The 18630-nt window shown below is 41.7% G+C and overlaps 1 protein-coding gene across 4 annotated transcripts in view; it reads right to left on the minus strand.

Annotated features, from left to right (window-relative positions):
- Pds5a (PDS5 cohesin associated factor A) overlaps window positions 1–15664 on the minus strand; it is a 139570-nt gene extending 123906 nt beyond the window's left edge. For 2 of the 4 annotated variants that reach the window (XM_063240490.1, XM_063240487.1), the window contains exons 1-2: window positions 15524–15664; window positions 14487–14664 (exon numbers count right to left, since the gene is read on the minus strand). In XM_063240490.1, the coding sequence (XP_063096560.1) occupies window positions 14487–14624 (138 nt within the window). In that variant the 5' untranslated portion in view covers window positions 14625–14664; window positions 15524–15664. Of the gene's footprint in view, window positions 1–14486; window positions 14665–15267; window positions 15289–15313; window positions 15435–15523 lie in introns of those variants that run through there. The other 2 variants (XM_063240489.1, XM_063240488.1) reach the window with 2 other exon arrangements.
- Between the last annotated feature and the right edge of the window lie 2966 nt (window positions 15665–18630).

Below are 18630 nucleotides of genomic sequence, written 5' to 3' on the forward strand. Positions count from 1 at the left end.
AAGTGAATAACCCATCGCATGAGTTTGCAAGCTATTATTTTTGGAGAGTATCTTCATTAACTTGGTTTTACAAACAATAAAACTGTATTTAATAGACATAGGTTGATATACAGTTCTTAAAAATTTTCACCAGATAAGGTGAAAGAGATCATGGTATATATATAGTTGCATGCCTTTGAAATAAATTCAAATATTTCAAGATAGAACTTCTTCATGCATGCTATGCAGTTGTTCTACCACAAAGCTGTATCTCCAGCTCCAAGTAGAATTTAAGCAACGTAAACATCCTATAAATAACTTTTTATATTTTATTATTCTTTATTACTAACTTTATTTATTTCTGTGCCAGGCTTGAACTCACGACCTTGCATTTGCCAGGTGGGTGCTTACTCACTGAGCTAAATCCCCAGCCCATATAACTAAATTTATTTATTCACTCATTTGTTTTTTGGAGACAATGTCTCACTATGCAGTTCAGACTGGCCTTGGGCTCACTTTGCAGCTTAGCCTGGTCTTGAACTTGCAACGATCCTCCTTGTTGGGGACCACAAATTTACAATGGCTAATTTTCCGTACTTCCCAAAGGGACACATAGAGATTTGGGATTATGCTATCAACCTTTTGAGATTTCTCATTAACTCTTGGGATAAGCCATCCTCTCCCCATCGACTAAAATTAAACTGACTATTAAAACAAAAACAAAAAAAACACTCTCCAGTAAGATTCTTTTTAGCATAAGACCACCTCTGCCCTTTTGAGATTATAGGATTACCCCACTGCCTGCAGTGTCATTGACCTCTGAATCTTCCAACAACTTGGATGACTCCACCAAGCTGGAATCTTCTGCTAGGCCCTCCTATGGTTGTCTATACCCACTGCATTGTACACATCCAATTAAGAGTGGCTGATTTGGAGGTCTTTGCCAGTCCTGAGACACTGACTTCCCAACCCTCCATCATGCATTACTAAATTTGTCTCTACTTCTTATTTTATCCTTTGCTGTACCCCTCATATAGGCAGTTGGGGATCTTAGCCAGGTCCCTGATACCTCCTGCCTCAGCCTCAACAGTGCTGGGATTACAGGAGTATGCCACCACATGCAGCTTATAATTAACCTCTAAAATACTTTTTAGGCAAAACTTTTGAGAAAAGTTAATCCAACATTTAACAATAAGGAAAATAAAATATCTTTCTGGAATTCTCAGGCATTTTTCCTTATATTTCGCAGGGTGTGGTGATACATGTTTGTAATCCTAGCACTCGGCCATGGAGTTCAAGGCTAGCCTAGGCTTGCTTTACAGTGAGTTTAAGGCCGCTTAGTACAAAGGTCTTTGATTCAATTCCCAATATTTCTTAACCTATAAGGGGAGCCAACAAGTATATGAGAAAATGCTAAACATCACATATCATCAGAGAAATGCAAATTAAAACCACAAAATCAAGCTAGGCATAGTGGCAACGCCTATGACTCAAGCACCTGGGAGATGGAGTGAATTTAACATCAGCCTCAACTACACAGCAAGACCCTGCCTCAAAAAAAAAAAAAAAATCATAAATGGAATACAAATAGAAATTAACAGTATATAAAGAGCAATCATTTAGATAAAAAGAATTGAGCCAGGCATGGAGGTCTTTCCTGTAACCCCAGCATTTGAAGGGTAAGGCAAAAAGAGCAAGTTGAGGTGAGCATGTTACAACTGAAATCTTGTTAAAAATAAATAGATTAAAAAGCAAAACAAACAAAATCTGTGGTACATTATATAGTCTTAATAGGACAAAAAGAGCTGCAAAGAAATCTTTTGGCTATGATGTAGCTGAGTGGAGACACGTGTCTGCTACTATCAATGTCATGAGAAACTGCATGTTTACTACAGAAAAATGATGCAAATATGAATGAAGAAATTTAGAAAAACTGTTGGATTTTAATTGGAGTTATCTGACTGAACAATAGATTGAACAGATAGATCTATTTCCTAATTCTATATAAAGAACTGAAGAAATTATATCCTAGTAGCAATAGACACAATACTCAGATCTTGATTTATAAACACCATCCTCTATTAAAATTTCAAATAGAATGGCTTGCAAAAAATGACCTATCCAAGCCAGATGTAGAGGCACATGACTGTAATCCCAACACTTGGGAGGCTGAGGCAGGAGGGTTGCCTTAAGCTTGAGATTAGCCTAAACTACACTATAAGACCCTATCTACAAACAAACAAACAAACAAACATATACCTATCCAAGTCTAGGACAAAATCCATAAGGTGAAAAATACCTTTACTACAAAGTGCTCAAAGATTCGGAGTCAAAAGTATGCTGTCTTTGAAAAAGACAACAGACTAGAGTATGCATTTGAGATGATTTGAGTCGTAAAAGGAATGACAGAAAACTGATGTAGTAAATAAATAATCTGTAAGTAATATTTTTAAAGGGAAGAGAGCAGGATCTTTTTTATGAACAATTGGTCAATTTATGAGGCAGGCATGTTAGAATAAAAAAAAGCAACATTTACAAACACCAAGTGGAAGCTAAAACACTTAAGAAAACACGGCTATGAAACAAGTTACTCTCACAAATAATCACCTCAAACATTACTTATGAAATGCAAAGAAGAAATTTACCTTTCTAAGGGAGAAAAATTAGCCAAATGTAACCAAGTGATCAAACTTAGCATAACCAACAGGGTAAAATTACATGTGCCTCCTGATAAGATACAAAGCCAAGTATAGAACACCATTTAATATACTTGCCAAGAAAAGTTTAATGTGAGTCTAGGCTCGAGGAAATGAGACAAGACTATACAGAATTGCTGCAAGATGCGTGACATGCAAACATTTCAAACCTGTCATGGCATAAAAGCTTCCCCCAAAATAGATTGCCTCCCCCAAAATAGAAGGCCTACTTAGATTAAGACACTGACAATAAGGAAGGGTTAGGGTTAGGGCAATGACAAATACATAGGGTATGACTGAAAAATACAATGCTTTTTGCCTGCAAGCGTGAGGTTGTGAGCTCAATCTCAGTACCAAAACAATTTATTAATTGTTAATATTCAGTATATTTTTCAATCACTATCTCTATGTGACTCCCACTTTTTTTTTCTTTGCCTTACAAGGTTTCATCATGCAATTGAGGCTGGCCTTGAAAACTCACTTTGTAACCCAGGCAGCCTCCTGCCTCTGCCTCCCAAGGGCTGGGATTACAGGCATGGGCTACCATGCCAAGCTTCTCCAGTTTTTGAGACAGATTATCACTATGTAGTTCAGGCTGCCTTAAATTTACTATGTAACCCAGTTTGGTCTCAAACTGACTGAACTGCTAGCCTCAGCCTTCCAGTATGCTGGGATTGCAGGAGTATGCCATTATGTTCGGCTGTGATCCTAAACTTTTAAAATCATAATTTTTCTCTAAACCAGCACATTAAAAAGTATTCTTACATGAACTTTACACAATGTATACATGTACCAAATATCATCCTGGGCTAGTGATACGGTGTACATGTATAGTGCTTGCCTGTTGATCATCCTAGGGAACGCATCAATATTCCTATCTCAAAACAAAACCCACAAAAAAGATAAAAACAAACAAACAAAAATTCCTTTCACTTTTTTCTAGGTTTTAAATTTTACAAATCTAGGGATCAGGTATATGATTCAGCGGCACAACACCTGCCTGGCAAGTACAAGGCCCTGTTTGATTCCTAGTACCACATTAAAAAAAAAAAATTTACAAATCTATTTGCTGGGCATGGTGGCACACGTCTGTAATCTTAACACTCAGGAGGCCGAGGTAGGAGACTCACCTAGATTTTGAGGCCAGCCTTGGCTACAGAGTTCCAGGCCAGCCTGAACTACAAAGCAAGACCTTCCCTCAAAAAACAAAATACATAAATAAAAGTGAAATAAAATAAACTTACAAATCTGGCAAGTTGGATGCAAACTTTTTATCAAATTTTAACTGTGAAGTATAAAGGTAATTAGTAGGCCAAGTGCGGTGGCACACACCTGTAATCCTAGCACTTCGGAATATGAGACAGCAGGATCATTGCAAGTTTGGAGACTAGCCTGTCTCAAAGATAAAATGAAATAAAATAAGGTAATTAGTATACTCTGACTTATCATGAGAATGACATTGGCAGCTTGAAGATGGCTACAGATTCTTTCCTACTTTCATTGAAAGATAAGATGGGGCTGTGGAGCATAGCTCAGTGGCAGTGTGTACTTGTACCTTGCGCAAGACCCTAAGTCTGATCCCTATCCCTGAGGAAAAAAGAAATGGTAGTATTAATTTTTTTGTGCCACTGAATGTAGTGGGTGGGCTATGAAAACTTTAACCAGTAGAGTAAGAGAGAAGTAACGTTGCTACTTCTAGACCTAGTAACAGCAACTCCCTCCATGCTGAATAGCTAACATTATAAAACACAAAAAGAGCCCAACTGAGTACAGCCCAACTGTTGCCATTAGTGTTTGAGTGACAGGTAGTAACGTAGCCTACAACGATCCTAAATTAACATTATATGATTTTTTGAGATATTTTTCATGACTCAATGGCATGGAACCCAAGAACAGACTGTAGCCAACAATGAACAGAACGCTGTTTAGGAGAGGGCACCAGAGCCAGGTGTGGTGGCGCACACCTGTAATCCTAGCACTTGGGAGGTTAAGGGTCCTTACAATTTTGAGATCAGCCTGAGCTGAAAAGTGAGTTCAAGGCCACCCTAAACTGCAATGAGAACCTGTCTCAAAAAAATCAAAAAGACCAAAAAAAAAAAAGAAGGCCAGCAGCCCAGTGCTATGACCATCATCAGTCAGACACAGCCAATCAAATCAAAACCTATATATGTATTAGAAGCTACATGTACTTGTGGGACTTGTGAACAAAACACAGTGATTACTGATAATCTTTCAACTTACCCACATGCACGAATGCTTATGAAAAAAGGTTTTTATTGTTATTAAGCAGACATTTTAAATTTTCTTAGTTTTTCTTCGGGGGTAGGGTGGGGAATGCTGGTAATCAACTCATGACCTTGTACTTGCCAGGAAGGCACTGTGTCACTGAGCCATATTTCTTAACTATTAAACTTAGGCTTATGTTATTTTATAAAATGATTTAATAAGTTAGTCTACTAGCAGTTATGGTATGAATACAAAAATATATCAAGTAGTTTTTGCTCATGATATTGTTTAAATTACATATACAACATCATGATACTAAAAAATTAAAACAGAACTCCCCCAAAATAAAAATTATGGATAAAAATAGAGTGCTCAACAAAAATGGGCAGATAGCTATTTTCACTGAGACAAATAAAAGGCACTATGTTTAGCCAGACCTGGTGGCACCCAAGGAGGCTGAGTTAAGAAGATCCCTATGGGCCAGGGATTTAGCTCAGAGGCATAAGTGACTGCCTGGCAAGCTCGAGGTCATGAGTTCAATTCCCCGTACCAAAAAAAAAAGAGGATCCCTGTGGGTTCAAGGTCACCCTGGGCTACATATTGCGTTTAAAGCCACTCTGCACTATGTAGTAAGACCCTGTCTCAAGAAAGCAAAAATAAGATAAATGAGAACTATGGCTAATTTGGGTCAAAACCATATCTATTTTCAATGACGACAGGTGGCCTGAAATACAGGGAATACTTCATAAACATAAAATAAAGCTGGGAGTGCACGCCTGTAATTAAAGCACTTGGGAGGCTGAGCAGGGAGGATTGTTGCAAGTTCGAGACCAGCCTGGGCTACAAAGGGAGCTCCAGGTCAGCCTGAACTGAATAGTGAGACCCTGTCTCGAAAAACACAAAATAACTAAGTAAATAAATAAAATAAAGACAAAATAGCAAAACTGAAAAACATATTTGGCATTCTAACAACAAAAAAATATTTCCTAAAACACTACACCTCACTGGGTGTGATGGTGCACACCTGCAATGCCAGTACTTTTGCAGACTGAAGCAGGAGTGCAAGTGGCAAGCGTAGCCTGGGCAACTTGGCAACTTCGTGATGCCATCTCAAAAAACAAAAAAAGACCGGGTATGCAGCTCCAATGCAAAGACCCTAGGCTAAATCCTTGGTACTGAAACAAAAAAAAAGTAAGTTATACCTCAAACAGACCCTCTTACAAAAGCTAGGAGAAAAGAAGGAAAAAATGAAAAGGAAATTAGGGAAATGGAAAAAAAAAAAAAAAAAGAAATGTACAAGTCAACTTAATTAAAAAAGACACTAGTTATATGGTGGTAAACCTGAAAAAAAAAATCAAACGATAGTCACCGTCTTCTCAGACTACGGCCAGGTAGAAAGAAAGAAAAATCTATCTAAAGAGATTAAGAGTGAAAGCTCTGATTTCAAGTTTAATACTCTAGAAGCAGAAGCAAGAGGAATGGCTTGAGTTCAAGGCCAGTCTGAACTGCACAGTGAGACCCTGTCCAAAAAAAAAAAAAGATCAAAAACAAAAAACTTCCAGAAATGTGATGCTTTTGGGATAGATAAAAGTACTGATGCCACAGATACGGTTCAACTGACTATTTTTATTAGAGGTAATGGTAACAAATACAATGTCATGAAGAAATGGCTTTTGGCTGTATTAAAAGACATAACTAGATTTTCTGACTTGCATGAAACAGTAAAAATTACATTAAAGCAATTTTCTTTAACCTTTGTCAACATGTCTGCTAAAGCTGTGGACAGCACCTTGGTGGTAGCTGGCAAAAAAAAAAAAAAAAGACTTACAAAGGAGACAATGCAATCGCTGCCAGCAACACACAGTTGACAATATACCACTACATTGCACATCAAGAAAAGTCATGCACGAAAGTTTTAAAAATGAACAGTAGCGCAAACTACCATCGAAACTATGGATTTCTTAAGATTCAAGGAACTGAATCATTTATCATTCATTTCAGGGATTCCTCAAAAACATGGATGCTGATTATGTGGATTCTTCACTTCCTTGATGTAAATTAGCAGTATCTGGGTAAAAGGTTGAAAAGATACAGCCAGGGATTTAGCTCAGTGGCTTAAACGCCTGCCTGGCAAGCGTGCAGTCATTAATTTGATCCCCGGTACTCCCCCCCCCAAAAAAAAAAACGCTGAAAAGATGTTATGAGTTGCAAAAGAAAAATTTGGCCAGTAAGTGGCACATGCCTATAATCTTAGCACTCAGGAGGCTGAGGCAGGAGGCTTGCCATGAGTTCAAGACTATCCTAGGCTACACAGTGAATTCAAGGCCATCATGAACTAACTACATAGCTAGACCCTGTCACCTGAAGAAAAAAAAAGTATCAGAACTTGAAGATTTAGCATTTTTAGTGGATGTGCCTAATCACTGAAATGAGTTAAATATGCATCTTCTTCAAGGTGAAAATCAACTTATCTGTGCTAACTTTTGAACTAAAAGTGTTAAAAATGAAACAAATTATGGCAAGCTCAAGGTATGGCAAATTATTTTTATACATTTTGGTATGTTGGCTAAATGGTTCTATAAACAGTGAAAATATTCAGACTTTTCTCTTTTGATACAGAAATTGGAGAATAGGTTTCAAAATTTCTTTTACAAAATCAAATTTGGAGTGTATTTGTGCTTTCATTTTTAGTTAACATAATTACATTCCCTGTCAATTTTCAAATGGGAAATGTGTAAAGCTGCAGGCACTCAACTCAAACAAAACTGTGAACATTCTTCACTAGATTTTTTTTTGAGACAGGGTCTTGCTATGCAGTTCAGGCTGGTCTTGAACTCACTAAGTAGCCCAAACTGGCCTTGAAATTGTAGTGGTCCTCCTGCTCCAGTTCCCAAGTGCATGTGCCATCACATCGGGCTTCACTAGACTTTTATAAAACCTATCTTCCCAGAGAATAAAATCCATTACTTCACAATCATTCCTTATTCATGTCATCACTTTTTGATGTCACATGTATTTCTAAACAACTATTTTCATGAAGCACATGAAAAGCATAATTAGATCAAAAATTTCTGAGGAAGACCTTGAGAACTAACAATTACAACTTACACTGAACCAGACATTAATGGATTAGTTTCACAAAAACAAGCTAAAATCCTTCATTAGTTTTATGTTCATGCTGCTCTATTTTAAAACATCATAACAAAAATATATTTCAAAGGGAAGTTTTGTTATTACTATACACACATATGTACATATAGTGGGGGTTGAGGGAGGGCACATATTAGAGACTGATCCCCAAAGTCCCTACACTGAACTACATTCCCACATCCTTTCTGTATTTTCACACAAGGTCTATAAATCACTACGCTGCCTAGACTGAGCTAGACCCTGTGATCTTCCTGGCTCAGCCTCCTAGAGCACTGGGAGTATAAGTATGTACCATCATGTGCAGCTTTTATATTTTACTACTTTATATGCAGCTCAGGATTATTCTTCATTCAACACAGCATAGGCAAGCTGAAAGGTTGATCACCCATTTTCCAGACCAACCTAATAACCAACTGAATAGTACCTGCAAGGAGTAGATGCAAGCCAAACCATGTCTGAATTCATGATCTACAAAAATGTAAGCTAAGAAACGTTGATAGCTTGGGGATACAGTTCAGCAATGCAGCACCTGTGTTACAGTTTGTGTCTAGATATCCCGCCAAAGTTTCATGTGGTCATAGGTGGGGATTTCTCAGAGGTGACTGGATCTAGTGGGTGTGTCACTGGAGTTAATTTGTGTGTACAATGCTAGGATCAAGGGCACTACAATTAAGGCTGTGAGTGCTATCTATCCTAAGAAGTCTGGATGAAAGGGGCAGAAAGATGCCATTAAAGGGCCCTTTGCCTGTTTTGCTCTCTTCCGCCCAGCATGAACTGCTTCTCCTTTGCAATGCCCCTCTATCATACCACACTGCCTTTGAGTCAGCAGATTATGGACTGAAACCCTCTGCAAACTATTAACTAAACAAATCTTTCCCCCTTTAACTTCAAGTGTCAAGTATGTTGTTTCAGTAATGAGAAAAGTAACTAATACAGCCTGCCTAGCAAATGCAAAGCCCTGAGTTTGACTCCTGGTATCAAAGAAAGAAAAAGAAAAATATAATTAATGTCACAAGATTGAGAGGCTAAAATAGGAGGATTGCTGCAAATTCAAGACCAGTTAAATAGCGAGGTCAAGGTCAGCTAAACTACACAGTGAGACCCTGTCTCAAAAAAAACAAAACAATACAAAAAAAAAAGAAGTAAGCAATGACGAGCCTAGAGTGAAGGGTATGCATGAAGGGTATGCAATTCCTCTTTATTTTTAAAGTTCTTAGCTCAGTCAGGCCTGCTAATGCATGCCTGTATTTCTAGTACTTAGGAGGCTGAGGCAGAAGGACTGCTGTGAAGTCAAGGTTAGCCTGGGATATATAGTAAAAACCATCTCAAAAAAAAAAATCTTAGAAATCATTCCCATTAATATAAATGTTAATGTGTACAAACAGACATTGTTACACTTGACATTACATAATTACATATAAAATTATCATGCTTGAGCTGGGTGTGGTGGCTCACGCCTGTAATCTCAGCACTTGGGAAGCTGAGGCAGGACTATCGTTGCCTGTTCGAGACCAGACTGGGCTACCAAAGTGAGCTCAAAGCCAGCCTGAACTGCATAGCAAGACCCTGTCTCAAAAAAGACAAAAAAAAAAATTATCATGCTATGAGGTAATCAGGGAGTCCTTTTGGAGAAGAGGGAAAGTACTTGTTTGTTAACCTCTATTCTTTCCATCTCCAATCTAAGTTTGATGAGAAAAGGAAATTCTCTACCTTAAATCAAACCCACCATATTCTAATTTCTACTAATCTATCCAACAGACCAGAATATACTTATTTCCAAAGTAGCAAAAAAAGAAAGAATAAAATACGTGTGTGGCATGTAGATCTATAGACGTACATGATCAACCAAAAAAAAAAAAAGTACAGGATAGGATAGGATATAGTTAACTGAGGGCAGAAACCCTTAATGGAATTGGTACAACTGTTTATTTGGGTTTTATTGTCACTGTTTGTGGTACAGGGCCTCCAGTATGTTAAGCAAGCATTGTACGACTCAGCTACACCACACCTCCAGGCTTATACAACAATTTTAAATGTTTTGAAAACTTTATTGATACAACCCCGACCTTAGTTTTAGAACCCACAATTATATAGAACAATAGCTATTTGTAATGCTTAGTGTGACATGGTACTAAACTATCTGCTGTCCTTCCAAATACTTAAGTTTTTTTTGTTTTTTGTCTTTTTGAGACAGGATCTCACTACGCAGTTCAGACTGGCCTTAAACTCACTTTGTAGCTCAGGCTGGCATGAACTTGCAGTGATCTTCCTGCCTTAGCCTCCCAAGTGCTGGGATCACAGGTGTGCGCTACCTACAACACTTGAATTTTTAAATTACTTACTCATTCATATGCAATGGGAATGGATCCCAGGTGTACTCTACCACTAAGCCTGATCCTTGGTTCCCCAGGCTGGCCTACAACTTGCAGTCAGCCTGCCTCAGTCTCCTGAGTAACTGCAATTATAGACAATGAACTACCATGCCCAACAATAGCACAGCTTTTAAATTTTTCTGTAAATTAACACAGAACTGAGTTTATATTAAGTAACAAAAGTTTTGTGACTAAAACAAAACTGTTTTGGTTACTTCCTTGTTGCTGGGGCAAATATGTGACATCCACAATTTAAAGTTGGTGGTTTATTTTAACTTTTTCAGTCCACGGTTGACAGACTCAAACTCAGAAAAGGCCTGGCCAAGGGGAAAGCTGCTCACATCATGGAGGCCAGGAACCAAAGCATGAAGGGAAAAGCCAGAAAGGAAATGTACCTTCCTAGGTCACACCCAGTGACCCACCTCTCACCAGACCCCGCTCCTAATAGCATGTTCAGTAGCTCAATGCATTAGTAGAGGAATACACTGACCAGTACTGAGCCCCTGTGATCCAATCAACTTTAAGAGCCCCACCTCTGAACACAGGAGGTTTTTGGGGGGACATTCTAGATCAGAAGCATAATACTCTCTAAACCACTTTTTAGCTTTAAATTCTAAGTATATATTTCATTATTTCTGGATTACAATCTGGATTATAAATCTTGGCTGCAATTCAAAATGTCTTCAAATTATCTTTCACTTTCAAAAATAAAAATATTTAAAGATGGGCAGGATGGCACATACCTATAATCCTAACACTTGGGAGGCTGAGGCAGGAAGACTGGCCTGAGTTTGAGACCAGCTTAAGCTATACGTGGAAGCTGGGTGTGGTGGTGCACTCTTGTAATCCCAGTATTTGGGAGGTTGAGGCAGGAGGACTGTTACAAACTGGAGACTAGCCTGAGCTACAAAGTGAGCCTAAGATCAGTCTGACGTGCATAGAAGACACTGTTTCAAATAATAACAATAATAACAACAACTATACATGGAGATCCTGTCCCAAAACAAAGACAAAAACAGGCCAGCAATGGTGGTATGCAACTGTAATGCCAACACTAGGGAGGCTGAGGCAGGAGTATCACCATGAATTCGGGACTTGCCTAGGCTATATGGTGAGACCAGGTCTCAACAAACAAACATCATAAACAAGTTTTTTAGATCAAAATATATGGATTGCCACCACATCCAAAAATGTGAAATAAAGGGTGTGGTCAGGGCAAGAGGGTGGTGAGGAGTAAAAATGATCAGAGTATTGGGGCTGGGGATTTAGCTCAGCGGCATAAGTGCCTGCTTTGCAAGCAGGCAGTCGTGAGTTTGATCCCTGGTACCGATTAAAAAAAAAAAGTAACAATGATCAGAGTATCTTATGTGTGTATAAATCTACCAAAATGAAACCCACTAATCTACATAGCTAATTTAAAAAGTAAAAAATATTAATACAAACATTAGCACAAAATATCTGTTTGTTCAGCAGAGATTTGTTGTGTACCTATGTGTCCGTATTAATCTTGGAACTAGAATACAAATATGAAAAAAAAGACATAGTACCTGCATTCATGAAGTTTTCAGTAAAACCGGAGAGACAAAGCAAATAAATATATGGATAAATGTAACAGTGCAACTGTAATATGAAGACATGAAGTACCTAATAGGGAATCTAAGAGACTTCCAATGAGAATAGTGGCACACTGGCAATCCCAGCACTCAGGAGGCTAAGAGAAGAGGACTGTATAGGTTGAGGCCGGCCTGAATCACCTAGCAAGACTGTCTCAAAACCAAAACCAAAAACCAAAAACATCAAGTTCCAGAGAAGTGCAGGCAGAGCCTCAGGAAAGCCTGTAACCCTAAACTCTCAGGAAGCTGAGGCAGGAGGCTCACAATTCAAGGCCAGTCTGGGCAACTCAGCAAGACCTTGCCTAAAAAAACTACAAAGGAGAAAAATTTAAAAATAACGCAAAGGGCCAGGGGTTTAGCTCAGTGGCACAAGTGCCTGCCTGGCAAGCACAAGGTTGTGAGTTCAATCCGCGGTACCAAAACAAAAACAAAACTATGAAGGGCTAGCGACTATAAACTAATGGTACAGCATCACTGGATCGGTACAAAAAAAACAAAATAACAAATATTTTATAGTTATGTTGGGTTTTAAAAATATTTTTTACTTTTTAAATTAGCTACATAGGGGCTGGAGGTTTAGATCAGTGGCAAAAGCGCCTGCCTTGCAAGCAGGCAGTCGTGAGTTCGATCCCCGGTACCGATAAAAAGGAGAAAGACAAAAATAAATAAATAAATAAATTAGCTACATGGATTAGTGGGTTTCATTCTGGCAGATCTGTACATGCACATAAAATACTCTGATCATTTTTACTCTTCACCACCCTCTTGCCTTGACCACTTGTGTGTATGTGTGGCTGCTGAAAATTTTTAAACTGTATTAAAAATGTTTATTTTAAAAATTAAAGTCTGGGGCTGGGGATTTAGCTCAGCGGCATAAGTGCCTGCCTTGCAAGCAGGCAGTTGTGAGTTCAATCCCGAGTACCGATAAAAAGGAAAAAGACAAAAAAAAAAAAAAAAAAAAAAAAATTAAAGTCTGAACGTGTGCTCAGTGGGAAAAATGTATGCTTAGCACTCAGTGGGAAAAATGTATGCTTAGCTCTCAGTTCTGGGTTTTAACCCCATTCCCACATGAACACACACATCCTTGTATTACCAACGATACAGTAATATTTCAACTAAGTAGGAATTCCAAAATACAAGCAATCAAAATATACAGAACTTAGAAGAAATATACAATGGAAACAGCAGTAGAATGTTTGCATTAGGACATTCAAATTGGTTAAAATGTATCCTGGTTTTCATTTCCAAAAAGAACTCAGTCTAACCCAATGCTCACCCTAGACTTTGTTGTATGTCCATTTATACCTACTAATACTTTTGATATTCAACCCACTGCCAACTAGAACACGCACATGATAGTTATCTTTCCATTTTTCATACCATATTATTCGCTACTAGAATTCAAGGTTTCAATTTTTTTTTTTTTTTGGAAAACCTTTGTTTATAAGAGATGTCTTATTATTTGCAAAAATAAAGCAACAAATTGCAAAACTAAATTAATTTTGGAAACTATAGGAATACTTTAGAATAACGTTGTATACATTAATTAGTCACCAGGTTAAGTTCTAAGAGCAAAGGAGCAAAATCAGTCCCTAAAAATACATTTCAAGTTGTCCAAATAGAAACATCGTCAACTTTGTTGCTTCCTTCAACTCCCATCAAGTATGATTCCAACTCTGAAACACTTTAATCATTTCTTATAGGTCTACTCCCACTGTCACAGCCCTTAATGTAGCTGGACTCACTGCCTCTGGTACCTTACCGACCCAACCCATGACAACCAAAATGTCTCTGGCAATACCTCGGATATCTCCTGAGAATCCAAAGCCACCTACCTAACTGAGAACCGTTGCTTCAAAATTATCCCACAATAAGAATGACACTCATGGGCTGGGGATTTAGCTCAGCGGCATAAGCACCTGCCTTGCAAGCAGGTGGGGGTGAGTTCGATCCCCCGCAACGATTAAAAAAAAAAAGAATGACACTCATCTGTAAGGCTCTGGCTGCCCTTTCCGTCCATGCAAAGAAAAGTAAAAAACTGACCAACTAACACCTTTCACCTCACGGCCACCATGTTTAGGCTAAATTGAGGCCTCCTGAAAAGAGCCATACTGCTCTTTCTCAAACCTGAGAAATATTAAATAGAATATCCACGGAATATCCTATTAAATAGAATATCCACGGAAATTGAAAGCCTTTAAACACACGAATAAGGTTTTTTTTTAAATCATACTTTTTCAATTTCCCATAATAGTTCGTCCCTACAGGTTTTATTCATCTATGCATGAGAGGCAGAATACTTTTCAGAAGGGATAGGAGAAAAGACAAAACAAACATCTTTAAGAACTTCATAGGTGAAAGTAGAGTGAGGCCCAGGAGGGGAGTAATATCACAAAAGAAAGCATCTGAAAGACCTCCAGTGCAAACCGTGCCTCCAGACGCTTACTGACCTTCAATCGTTTGATCATTTCGTCGGTGGTGATCTTGTCGGTGATCTCCTTTACTCCGGGAGGGTAGGCAATCTTCCCGTCTGCACTCACGACGCCACAGAGGGCAGTGGCAGGCTTGGGCTGCGCGGTGAAGTCCATCCTGGGGGACAACTTTTCTTTCACAGTCCTCTACCGGCCTCTATCGGTCAGAAAACCAAAGTTCAGCGAGAAAGGGGCGACTTTGTAACCTTTTTTTTTTTTTTTTTTTTTAAATTTCAAAAAAAATTCTCTAATGTGCACAGGCCCTTTCTCCCCGGAGGTCGGGGCCGCGACGGCAGCCCGACCACCCTGCTCCTTTCTGGGGCTCGCACTCCTCCGTCGCCGCCCGCCCGCGCGCGCCCGCCCGGGGCCCGCGGGGCTCCCCAGCACCAGCCGCGGCGGCCGCGGGAGGCGCAGAGCGCGCCCGGAGTTTCCCAGTCCGCCTTTCACAATGAAATCCACCCTCCAGCACCCAGGTCCTAAGTCAGGCGGCATCGGAAGGCCTGCGAGAATCCCGAGGCCCCCACTGGGCCCCAGAGAACCACCGAGTCCCCACCTGGCCGGTCCCCTCCGGGAAAGGACACGCGAGGCCTAGAGGGCTCGGCTTAGGCCGCAAAACTAGGGACCCAGGCGGACCCCGCACAGCGGCGGCTCCAGGAACAAAACGCCCCGGCCGGGCCGCGATGCGGAGCCCGGCAGCTCCCGCCGTAAGCGCCCCTTCCCGGATCCCGCCGCCCGCGAGGGGAGAGTGAGCCGCCCGCACCCCCAGCCCCACGCCAGGAAGCGGCTGACGCGGCTCTGCACTTCACATTTTGTTCCATCAACTTCCACTGAAGGAGCGCGGCGGCTTCCCTGCCCGCGGCCGCCCGGTGCCGCGCCGAGGCCTGAGTGCTACCCTGGGCCGCCCCACCGGGCCTTGGGCAGCGCTGCCCCCGCCCCCACCCGCCGCCTTCCGTCCCCTCCCTGCGCCCGCTGAGGGCGGGAGCCGCCGCCGCCGCCGCCGCCGCCGCCGCCTTTACCTCCTCCTCATGCGGGCGGAAGGTGCATCGAGCGCCGGGCCTCTGTCAGGTGGTTGCGCCGCCGCCCCTCGTCGGGCTGCACACAAAGCGGCTCCGTGGGTCCCGCCGCCCGCCGCCCCGGAGCGGCGCTGGGGCTGGCGGTGCCGAGGAGGAGCCGCCGCCGCCGCCGCCGCCGCCGGCGCCGCGGGGGGAGACGCGGGGCGAGAGTGCGCTGGGCGGGGAGACACTGCCGCTCTCCGTCCGGCCGCGGAAGAGCAGCCTCGCCGCTGGCTCCTCCGGGCTGCGTGTGCGCGTGTGTCCGCCTGGGCCCCGCGCGGCCCTCCCGCGCCCGCCGACGCCGACCTGGCCCCGGCCCCGGCCCGGCCCCCCGTGCCCTCGGGAGCCGGCGCGTCGCGCACACACCGGCCGGTCACGCGAGCGGCGCGAGAGCACGCGAGAGCAGCGCGCGCCGCGCTCCCGCCCTCCCCTTCCTCCCCTTCCTCCGCCGGCTTCGCCTCCGCCTCCCTCCGGCCCGAGGCGGCCGCGCGCGGGGAGGACAGCGCCGCCACCCGGTTGGCGCCAAGACCTGCGGCGCGCGGCGCCAGCTGGAGGAGCCGAGCCCAGCGGGCGAGAGGAGGCGGAGCCCGGGCGGCGGGAAGCGCGCGCCCCTGTCCGGCCGCGCGGCGTCCTCAGGGCCCGCGAGAGCGCCGGGCAGTCCGAGGGTCGCCCGTGGGCGCCGACGCTTCGGGGCCGGAGCTGCGAAGCTGGGAAAAAGTTTCGTTCGCAACGTGGCCCAAACGTGGGCGGCTGAGTATATGTCTTCTGACCCCAAGTCTCAACCTCCAGCTTCGACTTCTTATGTTAATACTTTGCAAGCTGCAAAATAATAAAAACCGCAGAGACAGTTCTCAAGGAATGGGCTTCGAGCCACTGGTATGGAGTGAAAATGTGAGTTTCAGCTCCCCAAACCTACACTATCAGAATCTCTGACAAAAAGCAGATTTTACAAATTAGCGAAGTGGTTCTTGTAAATATGGAAGACCTTGTTTTTTAAAAAAATGTTTTAAGCATGCTAGGAATCAGCTTTCCGCCAAAAGAAAATGTCAAGGAAAAGTCGTTGGAGCAGTGTTTGAGCAATTTAAGGTAAATATTGGAGCAAATGAACCTAAAGAGTACCCAAAATTTCAGGAATGAAACTGAAAAAAAAAAAAAAATAACATGAGATAGCACTTGGTTCTTCAAAGTGACCGCTAACATATTTAAAAATCATCCGATTATTTAAGTTTTTATTGATGGATATAGCTTGATCTGTCTTTCCACATCCTTTAACTTGATCCTAAAAGTAGTAAAGGTACCTAAACTCATTGAATTGCTTTCCAGGCATTTCACAAAGAAGCAATCATCTAGAAATCTAGCATTCCACACCGCGGATTTGCTAGAATTCGAGTAACAAGCGGAATCCATTGAAGGCTGTTCTACACAGCCTTAAGTCCACCCAAAAGTACTATGTTTAGGCTCTTCCTCGAACTTCTCGTGCTTACCTATTACGTTTAAATAACCATAGAGCCATCAGTGCTTTTTTGTTTTGTTTAGCCTCAGTAACTTTACCATTATTGGATGGCCCTTTGTATATGCCGATAATGTTTCAGCGGAGTGTTGTGCATGTCTGTAATTCTAGCACTTTAGGAAGCTGAGGCAGAAGGATCACAAATTCAAAAAAAAAATTTTTTTTTTTTTTTGGGCTTTGAGATTCATCTCTCCAGGTAGTTCAGGTTGGCTTTAAACTCACCATGTGCTGGGATTATAGGCATGTGCCACTATGCTCAATACGAATTCAAATTTTTTAAAAAATTAAAAATAGCTGAGCATGGTGACAAAGGTCTAGTAATTCCAGCACTCAGGAAGTCGAAGCAGGAGGCTCACCAGAAGTTCAGCTTGCCTGTCTATCTCAAGACTCTATCTCAGGGGGAAAAAAATGATATTCTTAAATGGGAAGGCCCTGGGTGCAATCTCTAGTCCTGGAAAAACAACAAAACCCACCAGCAATACCACTTTAACAATGTTTTTCTTTGTTACAATGCATTACTTTTTTACAATATATTTGTTACTATTGTATAACATTGTAAACACTCAAAAGATAGTAAAGGCTAAGGATTGCAACACATGTTAAAATTGAATTTGAACAATACTCTTTAGAATGTCTTGCATTTTTTGTTTTATTTTGTGTTTATTATTATTATTTTGTATCTTTTTTTTTTTTTTTTTTGTCTTTTTCGTTTTATCGGTACCAGGGATCGAGCCTACCACTGCCTGCTTGCAAGGCAGGTGCTTGTGCTGCTGAGCTAAATCCCAGCCCTATTAGTTTATATCTTTGAGGACAAAATCTCACTATGTAAATGACAAGAGATACAATCACTTGTGCAACACTTACATTTATATGTTGTTTGTGTGAGACGGGTTTTTGTTTTGTTTTGTTGTCTTTTTGAGACAGTCTGTTTATGCAGTTCAGGTTGGCTTTAAGCTCACTTTGTAGCCCAGGCTGGTCTCCAACCTGCAATAGTCTTCCTGCCTCAGCTTCCTAAGTGCTGGGATGTCAGGTGTGTGCTACCACCCCTGGCTTTGAGACAGGGTCTTGCTATGCAGTTCAGTCTGGTGTTGAACTCACTATGTAGCTCAGGTTGGCCTTAAACTCATGGAGATCCTCCTGCTTTAGCATCCAGTGTGCTGGAGTTATAGGCTATGCCACCATGCCCAGCTAATCGGACTCATTTTTTTGGAGCGGGGTGGGACTCATTCTTAAAATGATGTGGTGCCATGCCTGTAATTCCAGCACTCAGGAGTAGAGGCAGGAGGGTTACCATGAGTTTGAAACCAGCCTGGGCTACACAGTAAATTCAAGGACAGCCTGAACTACATAGAAAAACCTTGTTGCCAAAAAAAAAGAAAGAAAGAAAGAAAGGGGAATTGGGGATGTAGCTTAGCAGTGAAACACATGCATCACGTCACATTTGAGGAAACTAGGTGAGCGATCTGGCACTAGAAAAACAAAACAAATGGAGCCTCAAATCCCTGGATGCCCTCCTGGTGTAACTTAATTTGGGAAGAGATAGACTTTGAAAGAGTAGTAA

The sequence above is a fragment of the Cavia porcellus genome, unplaced genomic scaffold, assembly GCF_034190915.1.
Source record: "Cavia porcellus strain 051 isolate PalLab524CR breed Dunkin Hartley unplaced genomic scaffold, mCavPor4.1 scaffold_30, whole genome shotgun sequence".
Taxonomy (NCBI): domain Eukaryota; kingdom Metazoa; phylum Chordata; class Mammalia; order Rodentia; family Caviidae; genus Cavia; species Cavia porcellus.